A 22,216-nucleotide genomic window follows, 5' to 3' on the forward strand; every position below is an offset into this window, starting at 1 on the left:
ACACACACATACACACACACACACACACACACCACACACTCCAGATGGTGTACTATCTACTCAATGTTTTTGTGAGGGGATTAAAGGTATCATTTAGCTAAAATTGAGTTTCACAGAGGAAATACTACTCTTCAGCGTAACACCCCTGCTGAGACACTGCAGCTACAATATTGGTATTTTTTTATAATGATTTAAAAAAAAAGTCAATAATGCTTTCCCTCTTAAAGTCCATATGTGTAGAATTGTTTTTTAATCCGATTACAGCACCTTAAAGCCACTCTGATGGCATACCGTTTATAGACAACATCAAGATAAACTGGTTCAATCAATATGCTGCTTTTACACATTTCATTTTCAGAGCCCCGCGGTCGATCTGTGGGGATGCTGTACGGGTCTTTTATGACACTATCTCTACAAGTTGCCAAAATTATATGCGCTCAGAACTTATGAAGGGGAGCTTTAAGGTCAGATTTTTGATGATAATGTTTGATTTGTCCCCTAATCAAAGTTTGAAATAACATTACGGCAGTGACATCAAAACTCTGTAAACATCTGTGGATGCTGAACTTTAAAGTAAGCCTATGTAACTTTATTTAACAGCTGACGCTGTGGCTTTTTACAGAATTACTGCATAAGGCCCTGATCAGTAGAGGTGGGAGAAAAAAAAATCAATTCTCCAAAGTACCGTGATCCTTTTCATTACGATTCCTTAATCGATTTTTTAACATATATATGTTTAAATAACTAGTGCTTAGTCTGTAAGCTCGATGCTAATACATAATGGGAATTTCCATTAACATACAGACGGAAATTAGCATCACAATCTTGGTAATTTTATCTTCACAAACGGATCAACTTTATTTTAAATGATTAACATAAAATGACATGTATCTCACACTTTCATGAATATTTCTCATGCTATGATGAAATTAACTAATAGCTGCTGACATTATTTACATTTCACAAAGTATTTAACCAGTCAGTAATTTTTACCATTTTTATAAGTAGTATAGTTATGACACTGCTGAAATAAACTCACGTGAGACGTTTATTGTTTTTGGAAATATCTGTCATGATATACAGTCTGTAGGAGAGTATAATTAAACCTTTTCACAAATTCTAGTGTTAAAAAAGAAAACAAAATTTCCAATATATAATTTAAAATAATTATATTATAATATACAAACCTAAAATTTACGATACAATTAATATTATTAATACTGACTGAAGCATTTCATTATGTGTTCAATTTTGGATTTGTTCATTACTTATATGTTTCATGGACTAACTAGCTTTCAATAGTGAATCATACCAGAGCAAAAAATCAAAGCTACTGGAAGATTTATACGTCTCTTGGTCAGTTTACTTACGTTGGCAGTTTTTTGCTGTGATGGCATCTCCATAGTAACCTTCAGCGCAACTGTTGCAAGTTGCGCCGCCATAACCTTGACGACAGCGCAGACACTGGCCTGTGATTGGATCACAACTGCCTGGTACGGATAGGTCCAGGTTGCCATGGCAATCACATGGCTGGCAGGAACTCCCTGGGATGGTGGGCTGGCCGTGGTATCCATTGGAACATCTAGACACAGAAACGATGCGATATTACTGATTCATCATAAATGTACTGTTTTTTTTTCAAATGTTTGATTTTGGCAACCCCTAGAAGTAACATGACTGGGTTAAAACTGACTGCAACAACTTTTCTTCAAGAGTCGCCTTTTTAAAAAACAAAAATTTATGCCATCACTATTATTTGAGAGATGCTGTAATCAAACTGACCACAGTCCCATTTGGTGTGCTTTTAAGTTGTAGTCAGAAGATGCCATCCTGTTATTCTCCCTCTCAGAATACAATCTGAGTTTGGGATAACACTGAATCAGGGCTTACTGACGAGCAGCTAGTGCAATAATCTCTCTTGAAAATACAGTTTTGCTCTGCTTTTATGTAGAAAATTATACTTGAAAATGCAGTTTTTCTCAGCTTTAAAGTCTCGAAGAAAATGTGCAGTGACTCACCTCGCCTTCTTTTCTTTCGTATCTAACAACTACAGAAAACAACTCTCAGATTTCAGCAGATAAATATTATCAAAAATACTGTTTACTTCAGCTTTTGGCTTATATGGCAAGAAACTACTGATCTTCAAATAAAAAAAATGGTAATTATCAGTATTGTTATGAGTGTCTTTGACTAGTGATACTGCTTTACTGAAGATTGTATATTAAATATGCACTCACATCACATAGACACACAAACAGACATTAACTGATAGATATACACACAGAGAGCTGGAGGACCAAACCACACATCAACAGACATAGTATTTTATTAAAATAAGCTTAGACAGAGATTTCTTTTTTTAAACAAAGAAATTTAATGTCTTCAGGCAGCGTTTTATTTTAACTGTCCAGGTTTTACTAAAAGTATGCATACAACTGAACCACAGTTGTAAACCTGAAGCAAAAATATATAAATGATACTTGTAAATGCTACTACATAAATTCTGTGTTTATTATATATTGATAAATAATTCATAACTAACATAAGTATAAATAAATAACTCATTTCATCTTCCTTCTTCTTCAAAATTAATCCTAATTAATCCTAATCCTAATCCCTTACAATGATTTAGAAGAAACGTGTAGTAAAAGTTAATAATCAAAATGTTGGTGATAACAAAGGGATTACTGATTCAGCTTGCGCCATCTACTGTTGGACAAAGGAAATACAATATTCAGTCTGACCAGATCTCTGCTGGGAATAAAATCTGAATAACCAGAGAGGGATATCAAAAGAAAAGCGGGTGAAATCCCCCTGTCCCCCACAGCATTACTCACACAGCTTATTACACTTTAAACAGGATAAGTAGTCATTTGTAAACTATTACATTTCAAAACTGACCTTCCCAACCCTGAGTATGATTGATGTGTTTGTGGTGTCCTTGGAAGGCAAATGTTTTAACTGAAGATAACTGGGATACTGTCTGGCCAATTAAAAATCAATCATTTTTTCATTATTTTATGTTGTCAGTTTCTTTGTATTTAGAAAGGAAATGAGTGAAAGAAGATGCCAACACAAAATAACATCCTTTTGGTTCGTATTATTCACGGAAACAAAATTAAAAATGATTGTTCGCATCCTCGAGCAAGGTTGAGGGCACACAACTGTCACACCATACCAAGATTTTTATTTTTGCTTTTCTGACGCTTCCATTTGATTAATAATAAGAGGAAGTTCAGATGCTGCAAAATATATTAACCTGAGACTGCTGCACCGTGTCAAGAGCCACTGAAACCAAATAAAACAGGCCTAAGCTGAAATAAAGCTCTACAGGCTGAAAGGGGAATTTAGATGAAAGAGGAGAGAAAGAGAGTGAACAAGGGGAAGAAGGAGGGAGACAGAGAATAGAGGAGGAGAGGAGAAAAGAGAATTGAATTTGGAGGAGGGGGAAAGAAAGGACAGAGAGAGGGAAGGAGTCAAGAGCAGCCAGCCATTATTACCACTGACCCTCCTTGGTACTCAATAGAACTGGTTTATTAGCTTCTGTGTGTGTGCATGTTGCTCAAGTGTGTGTGTGTGTGTGTGTGTGTGTGTGTGTGTGTGTGTGTGTGTGTGTGTGTGTAGTGGCACAAGTACATTCTTCTAGTCAAGTGGAGAATTGTACTGGCAGCAATCTCACTTCTTGGTAGGAGAGAAGAGGAACAAAAGTGTGTATTTGTGTTCGTGTTTAGCTTTATTTGCGAGATGAATTCAGACTTTGAGGCTTCTATTCTACTCTATTCTGTTCTATTCTATAAGCCTTTATTTGCAGGAATGTGCATAAGATTGTCCTAACCTTGAAGTTTTAAATGCAAAGTTGATGTGGTTTGAAATGTCTTTATCATGATGACATTAAACAAGTCAATTTAAAAAATAAGATTTAACATCTTCTGGAAGCAGTTTGTCAACATCATTGTGAATTAGTCAATAGTCCTTTTTCTGGAGCTGATGATGGAAATACCTAACCCACTGATTCGTCTGAACAGGGCACATCTTCAAAACTGTTTTGATCTGTCTTCCACATGGCACCAGCAGTGTTTCAGAAGTGGAACGTTTTTCCCACCTAATTATTTTGAGTGGCTCAGATTTGGTAACATAAACATAAATAGACAGGCTATGTAGTTAAATAGTTTCTTGTTTGTCCATTTTTATGATCACAAGTGCACAGAATGTTTTATTTTGAAAACTGACCAGGCTGTCTCTGCTGTTTCTGTGTCAGTGTCAGCAGTTGGCAACCTGGTGCTAACACAGCTAGCTTCACGGCTAACCAAGGTAACTTGCTAAATCCAGATACAGATAATAGCAGACAGCGGTTAGCCTACTTTAGCAACAGCTAAACAAGCTAACCGCTGTCTGTTCATCACTCCGTTAATCACCTTGCTTTTACTCTGTCATCAAACTGGCCTTACAACATTTAATGACGTCTTTATGACAAGTCCAAATGGTACCACTTTAGTCCAGAAAATTATTCATGACATACTTAAAATGGTCTTATGACAGCCAATGTCAATACCACCTACATATGACGGTTTAATGTGATGTTGAAACATAAAGCTAAACAGTTTCTTTAACCTGGATAATGTGAAGTTGCCATAACAAAGACATTACTGGCTTCATTAATGGTCAATGTGTCACAACAAAAACCTTTTAAACAATGTCAACTTTGCATTAAAAATACCATAATTGACTGAATGACACTTAATGATAGGGGGTCAAAACACTCAGACTCCTTCATCTTTATGACAGGTGTCATGACACGGTTAAGACAGTGTAATGACAATCTTATGCACACCCCTTTAAATAAAGTGTTGCCTTCTATTCTGTTACATACTGTCAGCATGCGTATGTGTCTGTATGTGTGTGTGTGTGTGTGCGCGTGTTGTGTGTGTTGCTACTTGGGCCTCAAGAGGAAGAGAAGGTATTTATAGTGGAGAGTCCAGAGTGTTTGAAGGAGATATATGAGGGGAGGGGAGTCAGACACCTGGTCAAAGCCTTCAGAGTGTGGAGGAAGTGGACGCTGAGCACAACTGGTAGTGAGTTACAGAGGCAAAGAGAGGGGCTGGGATCCTAAAAGTGAAGTTCTTTTATTTTTAGTGTTATAAATGCGGAGTTGGCGCCAGGGGACGAAAGGCTCTGCTCCTCCCTCATACATTTTTTCCATAACATTAAAAGCATTGCTCTCTGTGAGTATGACCGTATATATATCCTGTTAAAAGTAGAAATTGGGGCAGCTTGTTATTAAGGAAGTAAAATGGGACTTTCATATGAATAAACATCTTGTAGTTGCTTTGTAATTTGGTTTTAAAATTATGTCTATTGCTGCAGGGAAATAAGATCAAATAAGGTCTTGTTTTTGTCTCAATATGGCAGAATTTTACAATTTCCAATAGTCAACCTCGCTGCCACTTGAGGCTGCAAAAGCAAAAAGTTCCATCATGCAGATTTAAATCAATTCAGTCCCTTGAGACGGAACTTTTCATTAACTGTCAAGGTGCATTTTCAAGTTTTTACAGCATCTTACAACTGTGGTGAATTATATATATACTCAAAATGATTCATAAGAATAAATAAGATGCCATTGTTCTATAAACAACCAAAATTATGTTTCATGATAGTACTCTACATAAGGGTGACATACTGAATGAACACAACAAGGTTTCATGTCACCCCTCTGTTTTTACCTACGTTTTGAACATATGTCATATTACGCAAGTAAGCTTTTTTCCTTGTTCCTTTAATTGCTGCTTGTTTACTCACAGATATTTAAAGCTGGGATAGGCGGTTTATTTTTGTCATTATTTGGCATTTCAACATTTCATAAAAACCTTTTAGCAAAATGTAATTCAAGTGGTCTGAGAGAAACCTAGACTTCTGCTCCTCCTCTTAGCCGTTTTCAGGCTTTAGAAAATCTAACCCATGATGGGTGACTTTGGCCAATCAAAGGTCATTGCAGTGTGCTATTTTAGAGAATAATTGTTGATTTCTGAGTCTTATTCCAATACAGACGCTCTGGACTGGTGGATGGACTGAGCTTCCAACCCAAAGCGTCCATATTTGACAACCTGGGAATGAGACTCGACTATATTTCTCCAGAATAACTTACTGCCTAAGAGAGACACATTTGTAAGATTTAGTGGCATAATTACTGTCAGGAGATTATACACCAATGAAAACATATTAATAAAATTCTATTCCATTTCTGCTATATTCTGATAATAAACCACTGAAAATCTTTTTTCAGGGGCTTTATTTTAAAACACTGGATTATTACCTTTGTTTCTGCAGTTGTCTCTTTCTGTCCTACCATTTTTTAAAAAAGAAAGACACAAAGACAAGAAGGCTAAGAGAGACAAAGACCGAGGCAGATAAGCACAAGTTTGGCAAGCCTTCATATTTTCAGTCATTTATCTTTCCATGCCAGACACAAAGAATCAATCTTCTCTTCCAAAAGAGTTCAGTCTTCTTAAACTTAAAAAAAAAAGTCAAAAAACTCCAACTTCTTTTCTAATTTTCTGTAATTTTATCATTTCAACTGACATTATCATTATATATATCACAGCTTTTTTTGTTTAACTGATAATCAAAGTATATGATTCAATCAAGGCCAGTTTCTTCAACAAGCCAATAAGTCAGAAACAATGCGGTCAGGAACCACTACATCTTAATTCATGGAAAAAGTGGACAACATTACTGCCACAGTTAAGGAAGGCATCAACTAAGACAAAGTGTCATTGGCAGCATGTTATTTTAAACATTGTACGTTGTTCCCACATTTCCACCACTTTGTTTGGACATTTTAGCATCATCACAGCAGCATCATTATATAAAGCACAGAACATGTCGTGTAGAGGATATAGAACAGATGACCCAAAAATACCATAGAATACTCGTTACATTGTAACATTTCAACAACGTAATAGCAACATAACTAATGGTAACATAAGTGTAACACTGCAGTAATGTTGTTAGAACATCGCAAATGATACGTCACAAATGCAACATTGCAGGGATACACTGTGTGTGTAGAAATGTATGTTAATTTACCTTTTAAGTCTTGTTTTTTTAAACATAAGTTTACATTTCGGCCACAAAAACTCTATTCTGACCACTAAAGTGAGGGGTCTGGTGGCCCGTGAGGCCATTAGCATTTATCCCTGTAGTGTCTTCCTAAGTTTTATATTGGTATTTAGTTGACGGGACACTGAACGTATCCATTAATACTACAGTAACCATTACTACTACCGCTATTTCTTCGTAAGTGAGTAATATTGAACTAATTCTACAGTACAATATTAAATTAAAATTCAAATCTCATACTGTCCACTATGCACCTGCCATAAAACGGAGTCTTGTTTCATCTGACTCTTGACAAGACTGTATCTTTTTCCTACTGATGGGGTGTCCTAGCACTCAGGCTTGACCTTACATGACTATCATTTTTAAATTAATATCAATACATGTAATTACATTAACAATAATCATAGCCATCACCACAGTTCCTGTTACTCTCAAGATAAAAGAGGGATCTATCATTAAGTGTCTCACATCCATCATACGAACAGCTAGATGTAGTCACCAAAATCCAAGTGTGTAAAACCGGAAAAACCATTAAAAGACCAATAACATCTGGATATACCGATTCACCCTGGACAGCTCTAAATGGCAGCTTACAACTCACAAAGTGTTTTCACCGACTTATTTGTTAGGCAGCTGCATTAAACAGCTTTCAGCTAAATTCTAAATGGCTGTTTATGGACAGGAAATTGAAAAGCAGAATCACTTAGCAGCGAGTGGATAGTCTATTAGCATGGGAGGAATAGAGTAGCTTATTCTGTTAAAGCCCATAATACAGACAAATTGGCACATTACAATTAATTACCACTAACAACAACAAAAGCACTGCAGATAATGAAGTGTAATGGCAGGTAGTGCATAGCAGGTATCAATTAGACTAATAAAACAAGAAACAACCAACCGCTGATTACCTCTTTAATACTGTCATTAGTAATATAAAATATTATTTCACATTATTTCAGCTCCTGTACGCTCTGAGTCTACGCAGCAACCAGCAGTCTCTCATTTTTTCTTTCTCCTTTTTGTTTACCAGCTGTCCTCTCTCACTGACTGCAGGCACCATATGGCATCAAAACAGCACAGACACGACCACAGCACAGTACATAGACAGATGTATTCTGTATACTAAGACTTTCAATGCACATACACATACAGACTTAAACATATACATTTAGCTCAGAGTTTCTCCAAAAACAAATACTATCCTTATTTGAGCGTCATCCCATTTACACACACACACATACACATTCACTTTGTCACTAATGGATGGACATGCGAGTACTTCAGACAGAGCGGTGATGAATTTGCACTGGTCAGGGTCAAGTCCAGAGGTACTTTAGTGTCTCTGACCAGGACTCTCTTGGGTGCAAAAACATGCATTAAACCTTCAGTTTAATATTTTGCACCCTTAGTTGAAAAGTGGTGGCAGGTCACACAATTGTGGCGTTTGCAGCTATTTTGTTAGGATTATTTGTTTCTGTGAAGCTGGAAGTCATATATTCCCAAGAATGATGTGTGAGGTTATACCGTGTTGAAATAAATCAACTAAATGTTCAGTCTCTTTGCTGGTTGTTCCGACGCATTCAGAGTCATTACCGCTTCTGCTTTTAGACAGAAACAGGCGGCTCGCTTCGTGCCTCAAAACTATAGATGTAAAGAATTAAATACATAACATTAATGTGTGCTGACTAATAACTTGAACGACTACTAGTTGACTAGGAAAATCTTTAGCCCAGTGCAACAATCAGCACAACTTTCAAAGTAATAGTGATGAATCACCATAGCATAAAGAGTGAGAAAGTCAGCAGTGGAAGGCAGCCTTGCAAATTTGTTTAAAAGTTACAGATGGGGGGGAATTTGACAGCAAATTGATGTCTGTGTAAAAGGGTGAGCGGGCAGTGTGGGACACGACGCTGTTGGGTCACACATGCAACGCTGTTTGTGATTGTGTCAACTGTGTCTAAGCAGAGAAAGAGAAAGACAAGCAGACACTTTCTCCAGTGCTGACACAGCGCATGCACTAAGCAGACACACACACAGGAGAGAAATCATCACACAAGACAATCATTTCAGCTTCACTGTTGCAGAAGAAGCGACGCCATGTTTATTCATGACCACATAAAAAACTTCACTTCAGGTTATTAGTTCTGTGTGATCAGAAAAGAGTAGAGGAGCAGAATCACTGGTTTACAGGCGTGGATGTCACACTAAACGCCTCTTTTTTCTTCCCCTATACCAGAATGCTATCCACGATCACAAACTTGGGCGGCTTTATAGCACTGTTGTTTGGTTGAGTGCAAAAATGCAAAGGCGGCATAATGGCAAGCCTTTGCTGTGGCACTATTGCACGATCTCTGTGTAAAAAGGGCTTATGTTGCGACACCGGACCATATTGGTCATTGGCTGTGCCGCAGTGCAGAGCAGATGCCTCTCTGTGACAGACAAAGTTAAATGGTCTGACAATGAGTCAGTTTGCTTTCCGGTGGCAAACGAGGTTTATAAAAAGACTAAAAGGCAGACAGAGAGATTCTGCTGTGGACAGCATGGCGAGGCATGCGGACTATGCATGGCAGTGAGCTGAGGCCCTGTGTCCACCAGCAGCTCTGTGTTAACTAGCCACACAGAGCAAAGATCTGGATGTGGTGTAACTGAACACCTATTTGTTCCAACACTTATCAATGTAAGTATGTCAAAACATAACAAAACAGAAATTCAACTTGTAATCAGCTAAAGCATATTCATTTGGTGTTCTTAACAAGAAAAATGGAAGCTTAAGCAGGAAGTGATGCTCAAGTTCATTATGTGCACAGTTAAAGTTTAAGTTTAATTCAAGACCCAGATGATACAACATAATTGCTTTCTCGTCTCTTTTGTTACAGAGGACAGTCCTAATGGATTAGAAGTAACATCAGCCACCAAAATCTTCTCTGTGGTTGAAGGATCTAGTGTTAAGTTTTGACTGTGGGAATATCTTGAGAAATTCAAATCTACTTTGGGTCCAATCATACATACAGATTATAAATCTTTCCTGTTACCTTGGGCTTTTTCTTATCCCATTACTTCTTTATCTGTTTTTGTATTTTGTTCTAATACTTCAATTTGAGTATACTCCTTGAGTTATTAATACTGTAAAGCAATATTTGACATATGTATTATAGTTCTGTGGGGGAGAGAACAGAAAATTATTTGTAGTGCATGATTGTGTTCTTTGTATTTTTGAGAATAAACTAAATAAATACCAAAAGGAACCGATGCACAATCTACAGAAATTCAAACTTCAGTAACAGAAAATTCAAGAGACATGGTGGAGACATGGTTTCTAGCGCAAGACTGTAGAAACAGGACAAAACAAAACATTCCTCTTTCTACAGGAAAAATACGAAATGAAAATATTAGTTCGACTCATCCAGCACTTGACCTGCACACCTCAGCTCACGTATGCACATTTCAAGAACAGAAAACAACCTTCAGTTGATATTCAATGTTCAGTCGACCCACACTGCCGTCAAACAGAACTGAGCACAAGCCTCGTTCTGAAGTTGCTGAAAAGTGGACCTCTCAGACGTTCATGGTTTAATTTGACTGCTACAATAATTACAACAATAATTGTGGTTTTAAAGATGGGAAAAAAAATACACTGAATACCAACTCATAATTTAAACTGTGGGCAGTTTCATTTCAACACAAAACAGTCCAAATGCTCTGCGTTTCAGGAAGCCGGGGTGGTGAAAAGACTATATTTACTCCTGTGTCTGCGTCACCACATGACAGTATATAGCCAGAAGTTTTAACAAGACTAGCATCCACGGAGACTTCTCATTAGTCCTGGGTTGGTAAAGAAGCTCACAGCTAATGGAACAAGAATGTCACTCCACTAATAAATGTGCAGTGGACAGACTGCTCGATGGACAATGAGACATCGAGTGCTCAAAAAAACGGTTAATGAGCAGCAGTTTTCTCTTTTCATTTGGGAATGGCTGACTACAGACTTGATTTATTTTCCAAAAAGTCATTTTTAGGAATGACAAAAACAACATTGACTTTATGTTTAAGATTGCAATTAAGTCACAAAACATTCTTCGGACTTAATGGTCCAAAGAGTTATTTAAATAATGTTTAACTGTCAAAACTTATTTCTAGGTTTAGATAAACAATGACAAATGGAGTAATTTCTGGGTCCATATTCAGTGATGATGAACTTAGTTACACTCCCAAATTAAGCTCGAAGGCAATAAATTCAGCACGATGGCATTCAATTTAAAGGGAAAGTTTGGGTTTATTGACATAGAGGTGTATGAGGTACTTATTCATAGTCTGCTGTATTACAGCAGATGTCATTTAATACGCCCCCAGTTTGGAGAAGCAGCAAAAATACTGGTGTAGAAAGTTAAGCAATTTACTGCTGTGGACAGGGTGAGCAGCAAAACAAATTTGAGCCACCTAATATAATGGCTCACCTAAAAAAAAAAAAAACAGTTTAAGTGTCCATTACGTACATTTTCACTGCTTTACCTTGCCATGAGACAGCCTTTTCTGACAGGAAATGGTCATTACTCAATCCAAATATCACTCTCTCCAAACCAACCAACCTCCAGTGGGAGAATCAGTAATTTTACCTTACAGAACAACGATCCATTGATAGGATAGTTTGTGTTATTGCGTGACTTTTGTCAATAAAAATGTAGCCCGTATAAAGTAGCCCAACATCTAAAAATAACACAACCAAACAAACCAACTGAGGCAGCAGTGAACCAGCAACTCCCGTGTTCTGCGAGGTAAAATCACTGTTTTTGTCAAAGCAGTCTAGTGGTGCAGAGAAAGTGATTTAACAAGGATTATAACTTCAGTTTCCCATCAGAAAACAGTGACAGCAAGGTAAAGCAGTGAAAATATTCTAAATATAGTGAACACTTAAACTGATATGGATTTTTTTTTGGTGGCTAAAATACACACAGCAGCAGTTCACTGCTTAGTTTCCATGTCGGTGCTTGTCTCTCTCTCCAAATAAGGGGCATGGAAGCCCGCTTCTACTGTACTTACAAGTTACAACTTGTACTTATTACACTGACTACATATAAGCACCTCATACAGTCCCAGTCCAAAAAACTATCCATTTAAGCATAACTGTGTTTTAGTCAAAGCATTTTTGTTGTGGTGTGTGTGTGTTTGTGTGTGTGTTACCTGTCACATCGTGGTCCTGTGTATCCAGGTGGACACCGGTCGCACAGCAACTCTCCTTCCTCACCTAGGTGGCAGGTGGGGCTGAAACTATTGTAGTCGCCATGGCGGAGTTGTAGTTGTTGTTGTTGTTTGTGTTGAAGTTGTTGATAATTTCGGTAGCGTTGTCCCAGTGTGGAGAGAGGGAGGAGGAAGAGGAGGAAGAGGAGAGGACAGAGGCGAGTTAAGGCCATTGATCGTCTCCCCACACACACACACCTGTGTCCTTACTTTCACTTTCCAATATTCACATTCACACTCTTTAAGACACACACACACACACACTTAATTTCCTCTCTCTTCTCACACCCACACTCGTATGTCCTTCCACACACTCCTGAATTTGAAAACAACTCTTCCTGCCTACAAACTGTAACCTAAATGAACTGAGAGAGAGAGACAGAGACACAGTAAAGTGATAGTCTCTTTCCCTCATTCTGTCACCCTCCCACTTCCATAAACTATAGATAGTTCTGCTGGCTCGGGTTCCAGGCCCCAGACTGACTCACTGACTGACTGACTCGCTGACTGCAAGCTGGCTCACTGAGTTACAAACAAGCTCGGCAAGTGCATGTAAACAATAATAATTTAAAAAGGTTAAATAATACTTAACTATTGTATTAAATAAGTTATATTTTGGTTGAATAAACTGGCACTGGTCTTTACACCCTTTCTAAATGGTGTTGGTCGAAAAAGCATTCAGTGTTCAATTTTATCGAACAGGACAACAAAAATCCTGCAGCGATTATTAGATGAAACAGACGCTGACAAAGCTTTTTTTAAGGACATGATTCGCAGGTGAAAAAAGGTAATAAATCACAATATAATGTAGCGTATGTTATCACAATCCTCATCGTATGGAAAAATATTTATATTATGTTTATTCATTCACAGACTGTAAAGTAGATTGTTTTTATTTGTTAGCTTTATAGGCAGCATTTTGTGTACATATGATCCTTTTTATTAATTCAGGTTTAATATATACGCATATTTTGCTATATTTGTGTTTTTTAGTCATAGTTATTGATTTACCAAAATATACTGGTGACGGTTTACTGTTTCAGTACACTAATATAATTTTGGATAATAATGTTTACTGTTAAACTGTAAATTTTCAAGTGTTAACCACTTTCGAGGGCTCACTGCAAAAAAAAAAAGTGCTTATGTATGTATTCTACAGAACGTATATTATATTCTGCATAAAGAATATTGGCAGATATATCAATATTGGAATTTTTTTACTTCTTAATATTAGTATTGGCACCTTCCCCAAAAATCCAGTATCAGTCGGGCACCAATTTGAAATTACAACAATACTGTATCGTGACTTAGGTAGCCTGAGATAACATTATACCATGGGGCTTCTGGTGACTCCCACCCCTAATATCAGGTCACGCATAACAACACAATCATTCAGCAGTGACACACAAACACGAACAAAAAGCACTGGGAAAATGCCCCTGCCAAGGCAGCACAACCATCTGAATTAGTTACTCTAATAATAGAATGTGTTAGAATCTTTTAATCTGCATCTGATCCAGATCTACATCAAAAAACAAATAATAATAGACATTCATGCAGATTGTTTGGATCTACATGCTTGGAATATTAGAGGGGTTTTTTTTTAACAAGGATTAATTGCACAAATTCCACCTGACTCAGACTCAAGAGTTGACTCATACACAATGTATAAAAGAATTATGGTTATTATGGCAAATTGGCCACGACTAAAGGAATTTGGCTACCTGTTACAGGTAAAGGGTTGGGAATGTATATATACATATATATATATACATATATATATACATATATATATATATATATATATATATATATATATATATATATATATATATATATATATGTATGTATGTTTGACAGCTTTTTTTAAAGGTCATCCAAGGAGCCTATGCTGTGTTGCATGTTTAGGAAACACTGTGTGAAATTTTCTAAGAACAATGGTGAAAATATTTTTAAAAAGCAGCGGAAAATCTGTGTCGGCACAAATGATTAAGGCCTTTATGGATACATAACTGGCAAAGGAACTTGAACCAAATTTCCCTGAAATTTGTTAAATAGATTTAGAGCTAACAGACAGGCAAATACAAAGGCTGAGAAAGCTCCTTGGCAGTGAGGTAATTAAGCCTGGGTGTAAATAAAGAGGAACAGCACTCAAGGACTAAACTGATTTCTACTGATTCGCTGTAAATTGCCACAGAGCTTCCCGTGCTGAAACTAATATGGACATCACTTTATCAGATGTTCATAAGAGCTCGGGCATTACTGCTAACTGGAACAGAGTGACTGGCTGCCTGGCCGGCTATTTGAGTGACTGGCTTCAGTGAACCTAGGGGACGACATGGCTATTTTTGAGGGGCTGAAAGGCTGAACGGAACGGCACCTTCAAGCTATTATTACTGCAAGGGTTAGAGGGAGGTAGAGCGGCGGAGAGGTGAGAGACAGAGAGAGTTGTATCTTTCTTTAGCTCTGAGAGTTTTGGACATGACGTGTCGTGACTGCATGAAGATTCTCAGCTGCTGCTGCCTGTGTGTGTGTGTGTGTGTGTGTGTGTGAGTGTGTGTGTGTGTGTGTGTGTGTGTGTGTGTGTGTGTGTGTGTGTGTGTGTGTGTGTGTGTGTGTGTGTGTGCGTGCCAATGCTAGTGAACACCAAACACACAGCATCTCTCTCTGGTTATTTGGAGAAACTGCAGATCTAGAATATCAGAGGTAAATATCCAGTTTAACCTTATATAATGTTCCTACTTAAGACAGCTATAAAGTTTCTGTCAAAAAGTCTTCCAAAACAATAGATGCTCCGACAGCAACAGTTGGCTTCAGTTGAATATTCTGTTGCTACTAGCAACCATGACTGGCACAGTTCCATAGCAGGTTAACTGACATTGTTAACATCCGCCAGTTTTATGATCAAACAAACTCTGACAGGTATATTTTATCTACTTTTGAAATGCCCCTGTTTGAGTTTTATCTGCAGGTATAATTTCCATTATAGCTGTACGGTGGTTGTTGATTTGTGATTTGTTTTTCTACGATCAGTTTACAACATTCTAAAGAAAACAGTATAAACCGTTGAATTGACCTTTCTAATCGCCCCTTTTCGCTCTGTGCTCCGATAACAGTCGAGCAGGTTCTGGTGTCTGGCAGAACCTCAGTCAACCTAATCCTGGTTGTGTCTAGAGGGGAACCCCAGACCCAAGAAAGATCTTGCAAGAGTGATCGTTTTAGCCCAAATGATAATCTTTCCCTAACCCAAATAATATCTGCCCCTAAACCTACCTGGAGTTTAACCACAGCGTTGTCACATTATAAAACATTATTAAACATTACAAGGTGCACAATGAAAAAACAACTCATCTCACTAGAGTTTTGCAAATCTTGGGTTCCCTCACAGACACGATCCTTTCTCCTTTTCTGTTTTCATATTTTTGATATGCATGTGCTATGTGTCCTAGGCTTGCCTGTGCTAAAAAGCAAAAAATATTGAAGATGTTTTAAAGATGTTGCTTGCAGCCCTGTACAAGTGACACATATTCATAGCCACACCTTAACTAATTTTAACAAAATGCTAGCTAACTAGCTAGCTAACCTACATTAATCATTAGGACAGATACGTGAAAGAACAGAAGAACAGAATGAGGAAGGAAAAAGCTGGCCGAGGTTTTGTACAGAGCACAGAGCGAAATGGCTGATTTAATGGTCTCCCTCTGTACAGCAACAGAGACATGCCGCTTAGGGGTAGACTAATTCAGAGGAACAGTCCACACCCACTGAGCTTAAGAATAAGTCTGCAGAAAATGGCCTGTAGAGAAAAAATATTTTGACCTCTAGCGTGGTGAACTGAAGTGTGTGACGGATGTAAGAGTGGAAAGAATTACCAGTTTTTATTTGATGACTTCTATTGGTGTGCTTTATTTTGCTTTTCTGTAATTTTTCCAATATTTATGTTTTATGATGAGTTAACAAGACAATTAAGCTCGTCTTAATTAAGTAAAAACTTGAGAGAAACCTGAATTCAGAAAGTGCGTGGTTGTATTCTTCTATTTAATAAGGAAAATAAGTTTGCTGAGTTGATGGTGGTCATTTGGAAAGTGGAAAACGGGGAGTTTGTTGCTCGTTGTATGGCTTTGCACCTACATGCATGCAGAAGGCAGATGAAGATGGACCACAACGGGTCCTAAAGTGACCTTGTGGTGAAACCGCTTTGTCAACGTCTGTTTCAAACTTCAAAGCTGATCAGAGACAAAAATGCCCAGACATGAACTGCTAAGAAGATAAGACACTTGCTGTAACTTGAACATAATGTGATTTGAGACTGTGAAACAGGCACAGCATGAGCGCTTTTCCATAAGATAGGAATGGTACAAAGGAGTTTTGAATAACTTAATGACTTGTGGGAGGTTTGAGTTTGCTACTGAGTCAAAATTTCTAGCCACTGTTATGTTGATTCTTCCAACAGTGATGACATTTCCACCCACAGGGATGATGTTTCTCCACTCATTGATGCTTCTACCTGTGGTGACAACATTTCCGTTTGTGTCTTTACAATTATATTCCTACCCGCAGCGATGAAGCCTCTATGTGTGGTGATTTACTTTACTTTAAAGACAAAAAAAAAAAAAGAGTCCAGAAAGTTACAAGAAGAGAGGAGAGGAATATGTAATGAAGAAAGAGAACAGGGGCCACAGAGTGAGCTGCGGCGTCCGTCAGCAGTGATTGATTGAAGCGTTTGATTAAATTGTGTCGTCATGGCAGCTTCAGTTCAGCCCCGCTGTCTTCAGAACCTACTTGTTGCTAGGAAGACCGAGTGGGCAGGTGCAGCGCTGACAGTCCGCAGGTGACCCACGGGTGGCGTTGCCAAAGTAACCAGGTAGGCAGGTGTCACAGTGAGGGCCTATGGTGTGGTGGGAGCAGCCCTGGACGAGACACACAAGTTGAAGTTAATTTATATCAAGAAAACAAACAAACAAACCATCGGATAAGTTCATTTCAGTGTCATGAAGAAATCTCTGCAGTGATGAAAAACGTTCTTACCACCTTGTGTTAATATTGTCTTGAATCCTGTTTACCAAATTTCTCCTTTCTTTTCTTTCTTTCACTAGTGCAGTAAAGCAATCTTTTCTTTTTTAAATATATCTCAAAGTATTGTGAAGACCTTGATCTTTAAATTGTATTGGAAACAACACTTGCTCTTCTTCAGTGTTAAGTACTCTGGAAGTATGGAGTCAGAACAGACTGAATGAATGAAGCATTCACTGATGTCTTTGGGGATTTTTATATAAATGACTTCGCAGAAATATATTTCAATCCATAGAAAAAAAAAGTTTCTGCTGTATATAAACATAAAACAAATCCACATGTAAAAGAAAATAGGATTCACAAATGTATTTATGTATTTCACACAAATATTTCTTATTAATAAATGCAAATATTCAGTACCAATCAAAAGTTTGGACACATTTCTTATCGAGTGTTTATTTTTATTTTTTTTATAAGAAAAGATTTCGATTACACCAACAGTGTGCAAAGTGTCATCAAAGCAAACAGTAGCTATTTAAAATAATCTAAAATATCAAAGAACAAAAAACATTTGAACACTTGTACAGTAGGCTGACAGGTGCGGAGAAGCAGACCACGGTGCAACAATAAAAAGCAAAAAGACTTGATTAAATAACATTGTTATTAAATCTTTGATTGCAGTCTGTTGTATTTTAGATTCTTAAAAAGCATATTATTGATATCTCCAGTATTAGTCTACAGTGTAGAAAAATAATATAAATAAAGAAAAAAACACTGAATTAGAAGATAAGTCCACACTCTTGACTGGTATTATATTTTAAAATATTAGCATTTTTAATCAAATTCATATTTAGATGTTGTTACATTTGCACACACACAGTTCAACTTACATTTACAAACTGCTTGTTATGTATGAAATTCACTGCATTGGGTTTTTTGAGACACTGATCTGATTCCACAGAAAAATACACGCTGACTTTGCATCATCTCTAGTGTAATGTATGAAATGCTCAATACAATTAGGTAGAACTGTATCAAATTGTATTTAAGTTTAACAATAACCCACAAATAAAGTTGTTTTTCGTTAATACTAAGGATTCAAGTTAGGACTGTGAAAAAGAAGAAAGAAAAAACAAAGAGCTAATAATACATCCTACTCTACTTTAGTGTAATTAGTGTCACACTTTGCTTTGAGAGGTTAAACGTTAGAAAGGTAAAAAAAAAACGAACGGGCTCGAGGGATTAAAGCGCTGCAATAAAAGGAGCAGACATTTGTTGATGCATTGTTGTTATTAAATAAAGCTGTCACATCAAATCACTGTCAAGCAGACTGCGGCAGGAGGGACAGTCTCCAGGAGGTCAAGGTTAATGACATGGTTCAGGATTAGCATCACATTTTGTTACCATAGCAACCAAGCACAGAGGATTCACAGGTACATCCTCAACAAAACAACTGGTCAATAATGTCCCCCAGTGCCTATAAATGAAATGTGAGTACTGAGGAGTTTTGATTTTGATTGATTGCTCTTACTGGTGATACACTGAGCTCACACAACACACAGCTGCTTGTTCAATACACTCCAGTCTTTTTTTTTTTTTTATGTTAAACTGCAAGAAAAGAATGACAGAAATTTTTATTTATTTTTGGTGTTATTTGTTGATATATTAATATCATCATTATTAATTTTCTCTCCTGTGACTGATTTATTGCCAACACAGTGCTCCACCATGACTGTTTTTTTTTTCACTCGGGCTAACATCAAGATGGAAATGTGTGAGATGACACTAACAACATGACATCTAGTGTGAATCTGGCCTCACTGTGACAAATTGGCCATACAATATGAAAATAAAACCTGGAAGCAACACTACAAGTCCAGTTTAAATCCTTCTGGTGAAACAACACGATTGACAACATTTGCCTTATTTTGATTGATTATTTTGCCTAAAGTCAAGTTCAGACCACAGATTCGCAGCAAGATGAGTTATCTTCATTGATTAAATAATGAAAACATAAAATGTGGAGTCAGTGTGTCTGAGTGGAGAGAGAGAGAGACAGTGTGTGCGCAGCCGAAAGCCATCAAGGTACAGACTGAATAAAGGGAGGGACCACTGGCAGAAAACAGCTGCTCCTCAGACAAGTTGATGAGGTGATCCTCTCTTTACTCCGTCCAAACTCTGCCATTTCTGACAGTTTTTGCGTGACTTCACACGCCGAGTCGCAGGCAACGCCATCAGCTGGCATGAGTCAAGTTAAGATGGGCCATTTTACTGCTGCACCTTTTCCCTGTGATGTTCTAAAACAGTTTTGTCTCATTGTGAATGCCGAATGAACTGGGCTTTTCAGCTCTGCCTCCACCAAAAGTAATATCACAAAATGTAAATAATTCCTTAACAACTAATTTCAAGGCTGCCTCAAAAATGAAGTTAATTAAAAATACTTCTTCAGTATGACATTAATCTGGTGCAGAATGAAAATAGAAATTTAGTATTTAACATTTCAGTTTAAGATTTAGGGATATTTTATAAATTGAGATTGAGATAAAATTGTGTTCCTCCCTCTGGAGAAATCAGGTTGTCTTTTCTTTTCTTTTCTTTTCTGGACTGACATGTTTGTTTTTATGTGTCCAGCTGCACCAACAGTTACAGTTTCAACTGTGGGTGTATGAGCATGTTTGTGTTTGGATGTCAGTTATGTTCCAAATCATTTCCCTCTCAGATCAAATGTCTCTTTGCTGCTGAAACACACTCTGACACACACACACACACACACACACACACACACACAAACAGACGCTGTATCAACCTATAGGACCATGGCATCATTCAGTCATTCAACTGTAGCCAGAAAACACAGTCCTGAGGGACGGGGGGGGTATGTGTCCATCTGTCTGTCTGTCTACCTGTCACTCTGTATAAATGTGTGTACAGGAGGCATGTGTGTGTACATCTGTGAGTTTATGTCAAGTTGTCTCTCTCTCTGTGGATGTATGTATTTGTGTGTGTGTGTGTGTGTGTGTGTGTGTGTGTGTGTGTGTGTGTGTGTGTGTGTAAGATAGAGAGAGATTGAGCCTGCCTGTCTGTCTGTTTTCGTCTGGCTCAGAATGTGTGTGTGTGTGTGTGTGTGTGTGTGTGTGTGTGTGTGTGTGTGTGTGTGTGTGTGTGTGTGTGTGTGTCTGTGTGTGCGTGGGTGTGTGTGTTCCTCCCTACGACACATCCCAGCATCCTCCTCATCTATAATGAAACATAACATGGTAACACAAAACCCATAGCTGTGTGTATGACTGTGTGTGTGTTGGTGTGTGTGTGTATTTAGTTTGATGCTAACTGACAGCTTAAACCTGAGGCGATGTGTAGACTGGGGAGTGATGATGTGTGTGTGTGCAGACGCACGTCCACAGGTTGGCATATGCGTGTGTGAGTGTGCATCCATGTGTTTGCATCACTCCAGTATATTTAAATGTGTGTTTGTGCATTGATCTTTGTGTGTTTATGTGTGTGTGTAAATCCAGGAAACAAGTGTCCTAACCTGCAGTTCCCCTGGTCGTCACTAGATGGCGATTCCAAGAACACTGTATTGAAACAGTGACGTCTAATTTAACTCTTGAACATAAAATCAATGTGTGTTTTTTCCCCAACATGATGTCATGGTTTCAGTGATTCATTTACGTTGCTCTAATTTGCGCTTTTGTGTCATAAAATGATATAGAGAGGGAATATCTCCCCTTTTTCAAGCTCTCTCAGGATATTCACACAGCTTACTGACGAATCAGGCTGTTCCAGATTTCAGCAGCCTTATTAGTGATCACAGTTTATGTGTTGACCTCTCAACTATAAATGGACCAATAAATGTGAGAATCCAGGGCTCCCAGCCAATTGATTTAACCTCTCAATTATTCAGCTTTAAAAAACGGGCATGTTGACAGTTTGATACATAAATAAAAATGTCAGCTCATTTACTCATGACAGGCAGGTTACTTACTATTATACCTTAATGATGATAAATGGGGTGACAGCTTTTTGAGTTAAAAGAGAAATTAAAGTGAATGGCGTATTTATTGTGAGTACAATACAAGCATTGTTCGGTTTAAAAATTCTAATACTGTAACTTGGAATAATTTTCACAATATGTTTTTCCACTTTTTTTCCATTGTCTTTTGACATTCTGTAAATATCAAAAGCACGAAAGCTTCTTCATAAAAGCTTTTACATTTGATGCACTCAACACTTGATGTTTTGTGCCTCTTTCCCTGGAAAAAACTTTTGTTTTTTTCCTTTTCTTTTTTTTCTGTTTTGCTTTTTGTTTGTTTCTGGCTAACAAATTCAAGAGACAGAGTAGAGCAAAGAAAATCACTTCAGTGCAATTCTGAGCAGTGAAGGAAACCAAATAATTAGACAAACAATTTATTGATCATCTTACCAGGCAGTGTCCTGTGACCTCGTGGCATTGTGTGGCATGTCCGTGGCAATGACAAGCTTCACACACACCGTTGTACAGATTCCCGTTAACCCTCCGAAAGCCAGTAATACACGCCTGAAACACACACACACACACAGAGTTAGAAAGACAGGAAGACACACTGTCTTTAAGCTGCTGTAGTGTGGAGTAATTACCCTGTGATCCTCTAATTAGCACCTCAAGTGTGTGTTTATGTGTGAACAGTTGTTTGTGCTGCACTGTGAATAGCAGTCAGTTGCATTCTGAAATTAAACACTGATTTGACCTTGTTTTAAGTTTTTCTCGGGAGGCTCTAAAGGGAAAACTGGAATCCTTTAATCAACCAAGTGATACTGCAAGTAACACATGTAAGAATCAGGTTTAAATACAAGACCACTCATTACGGATCATGCT

At 37.7% G+C, this 22,216-nt stretch overlaps 1 protein-coding gene across 1 annotated transcript in view; it reads right to left on the reverse strand.

Annotated features, from left to right (window-relative positions):
- Positions 1-22,216, reverse strand: part of lama2 (laminin, alpha 2) — a 256,482-nt gene that overhangs the window by 113,213 nt on the left and 121,053 nt on the right. Inside the window, exons 18-21 of the mRNA XM_084737401.1 lie at positions 21,785-21,898; positions 17,134-17,261; positions 12,295-12,381; positions 1,371-1,582 (exon numbers count right to left, since the gene is read on the reverse strand). Coding sequence (XP_084593527.1) covers positions 1,371-1,582; positions 12,295-12,381; positions 17,134-17,261; positions 21,785-21,898 — 541 coding nt within the window. The remainder of the gene's footprint in view (positions 1-1,370; positions 1,583-12,294; positions 12,382-17,133; positions 17,262-21,784; positions 21,899-22,216) is intronic.

Source organism: Lutjanus erythropterus, chromosome 15 (assembly GCF_056507025.1).
Source record: "Lutjanus erythropterus isolate fLutEry1 chromosome 15, fLutEry1.hap2, whole genome shotgun sequence".
In the NCBI taxonomy this organism is placed as follows: domain Eukaryota; kingdom Metazoa; phylum Chordata; class Actinopteri; order Lutjaniformes; family Lutjanidae; genus Lutjanus; species Lutjanus erythropterus.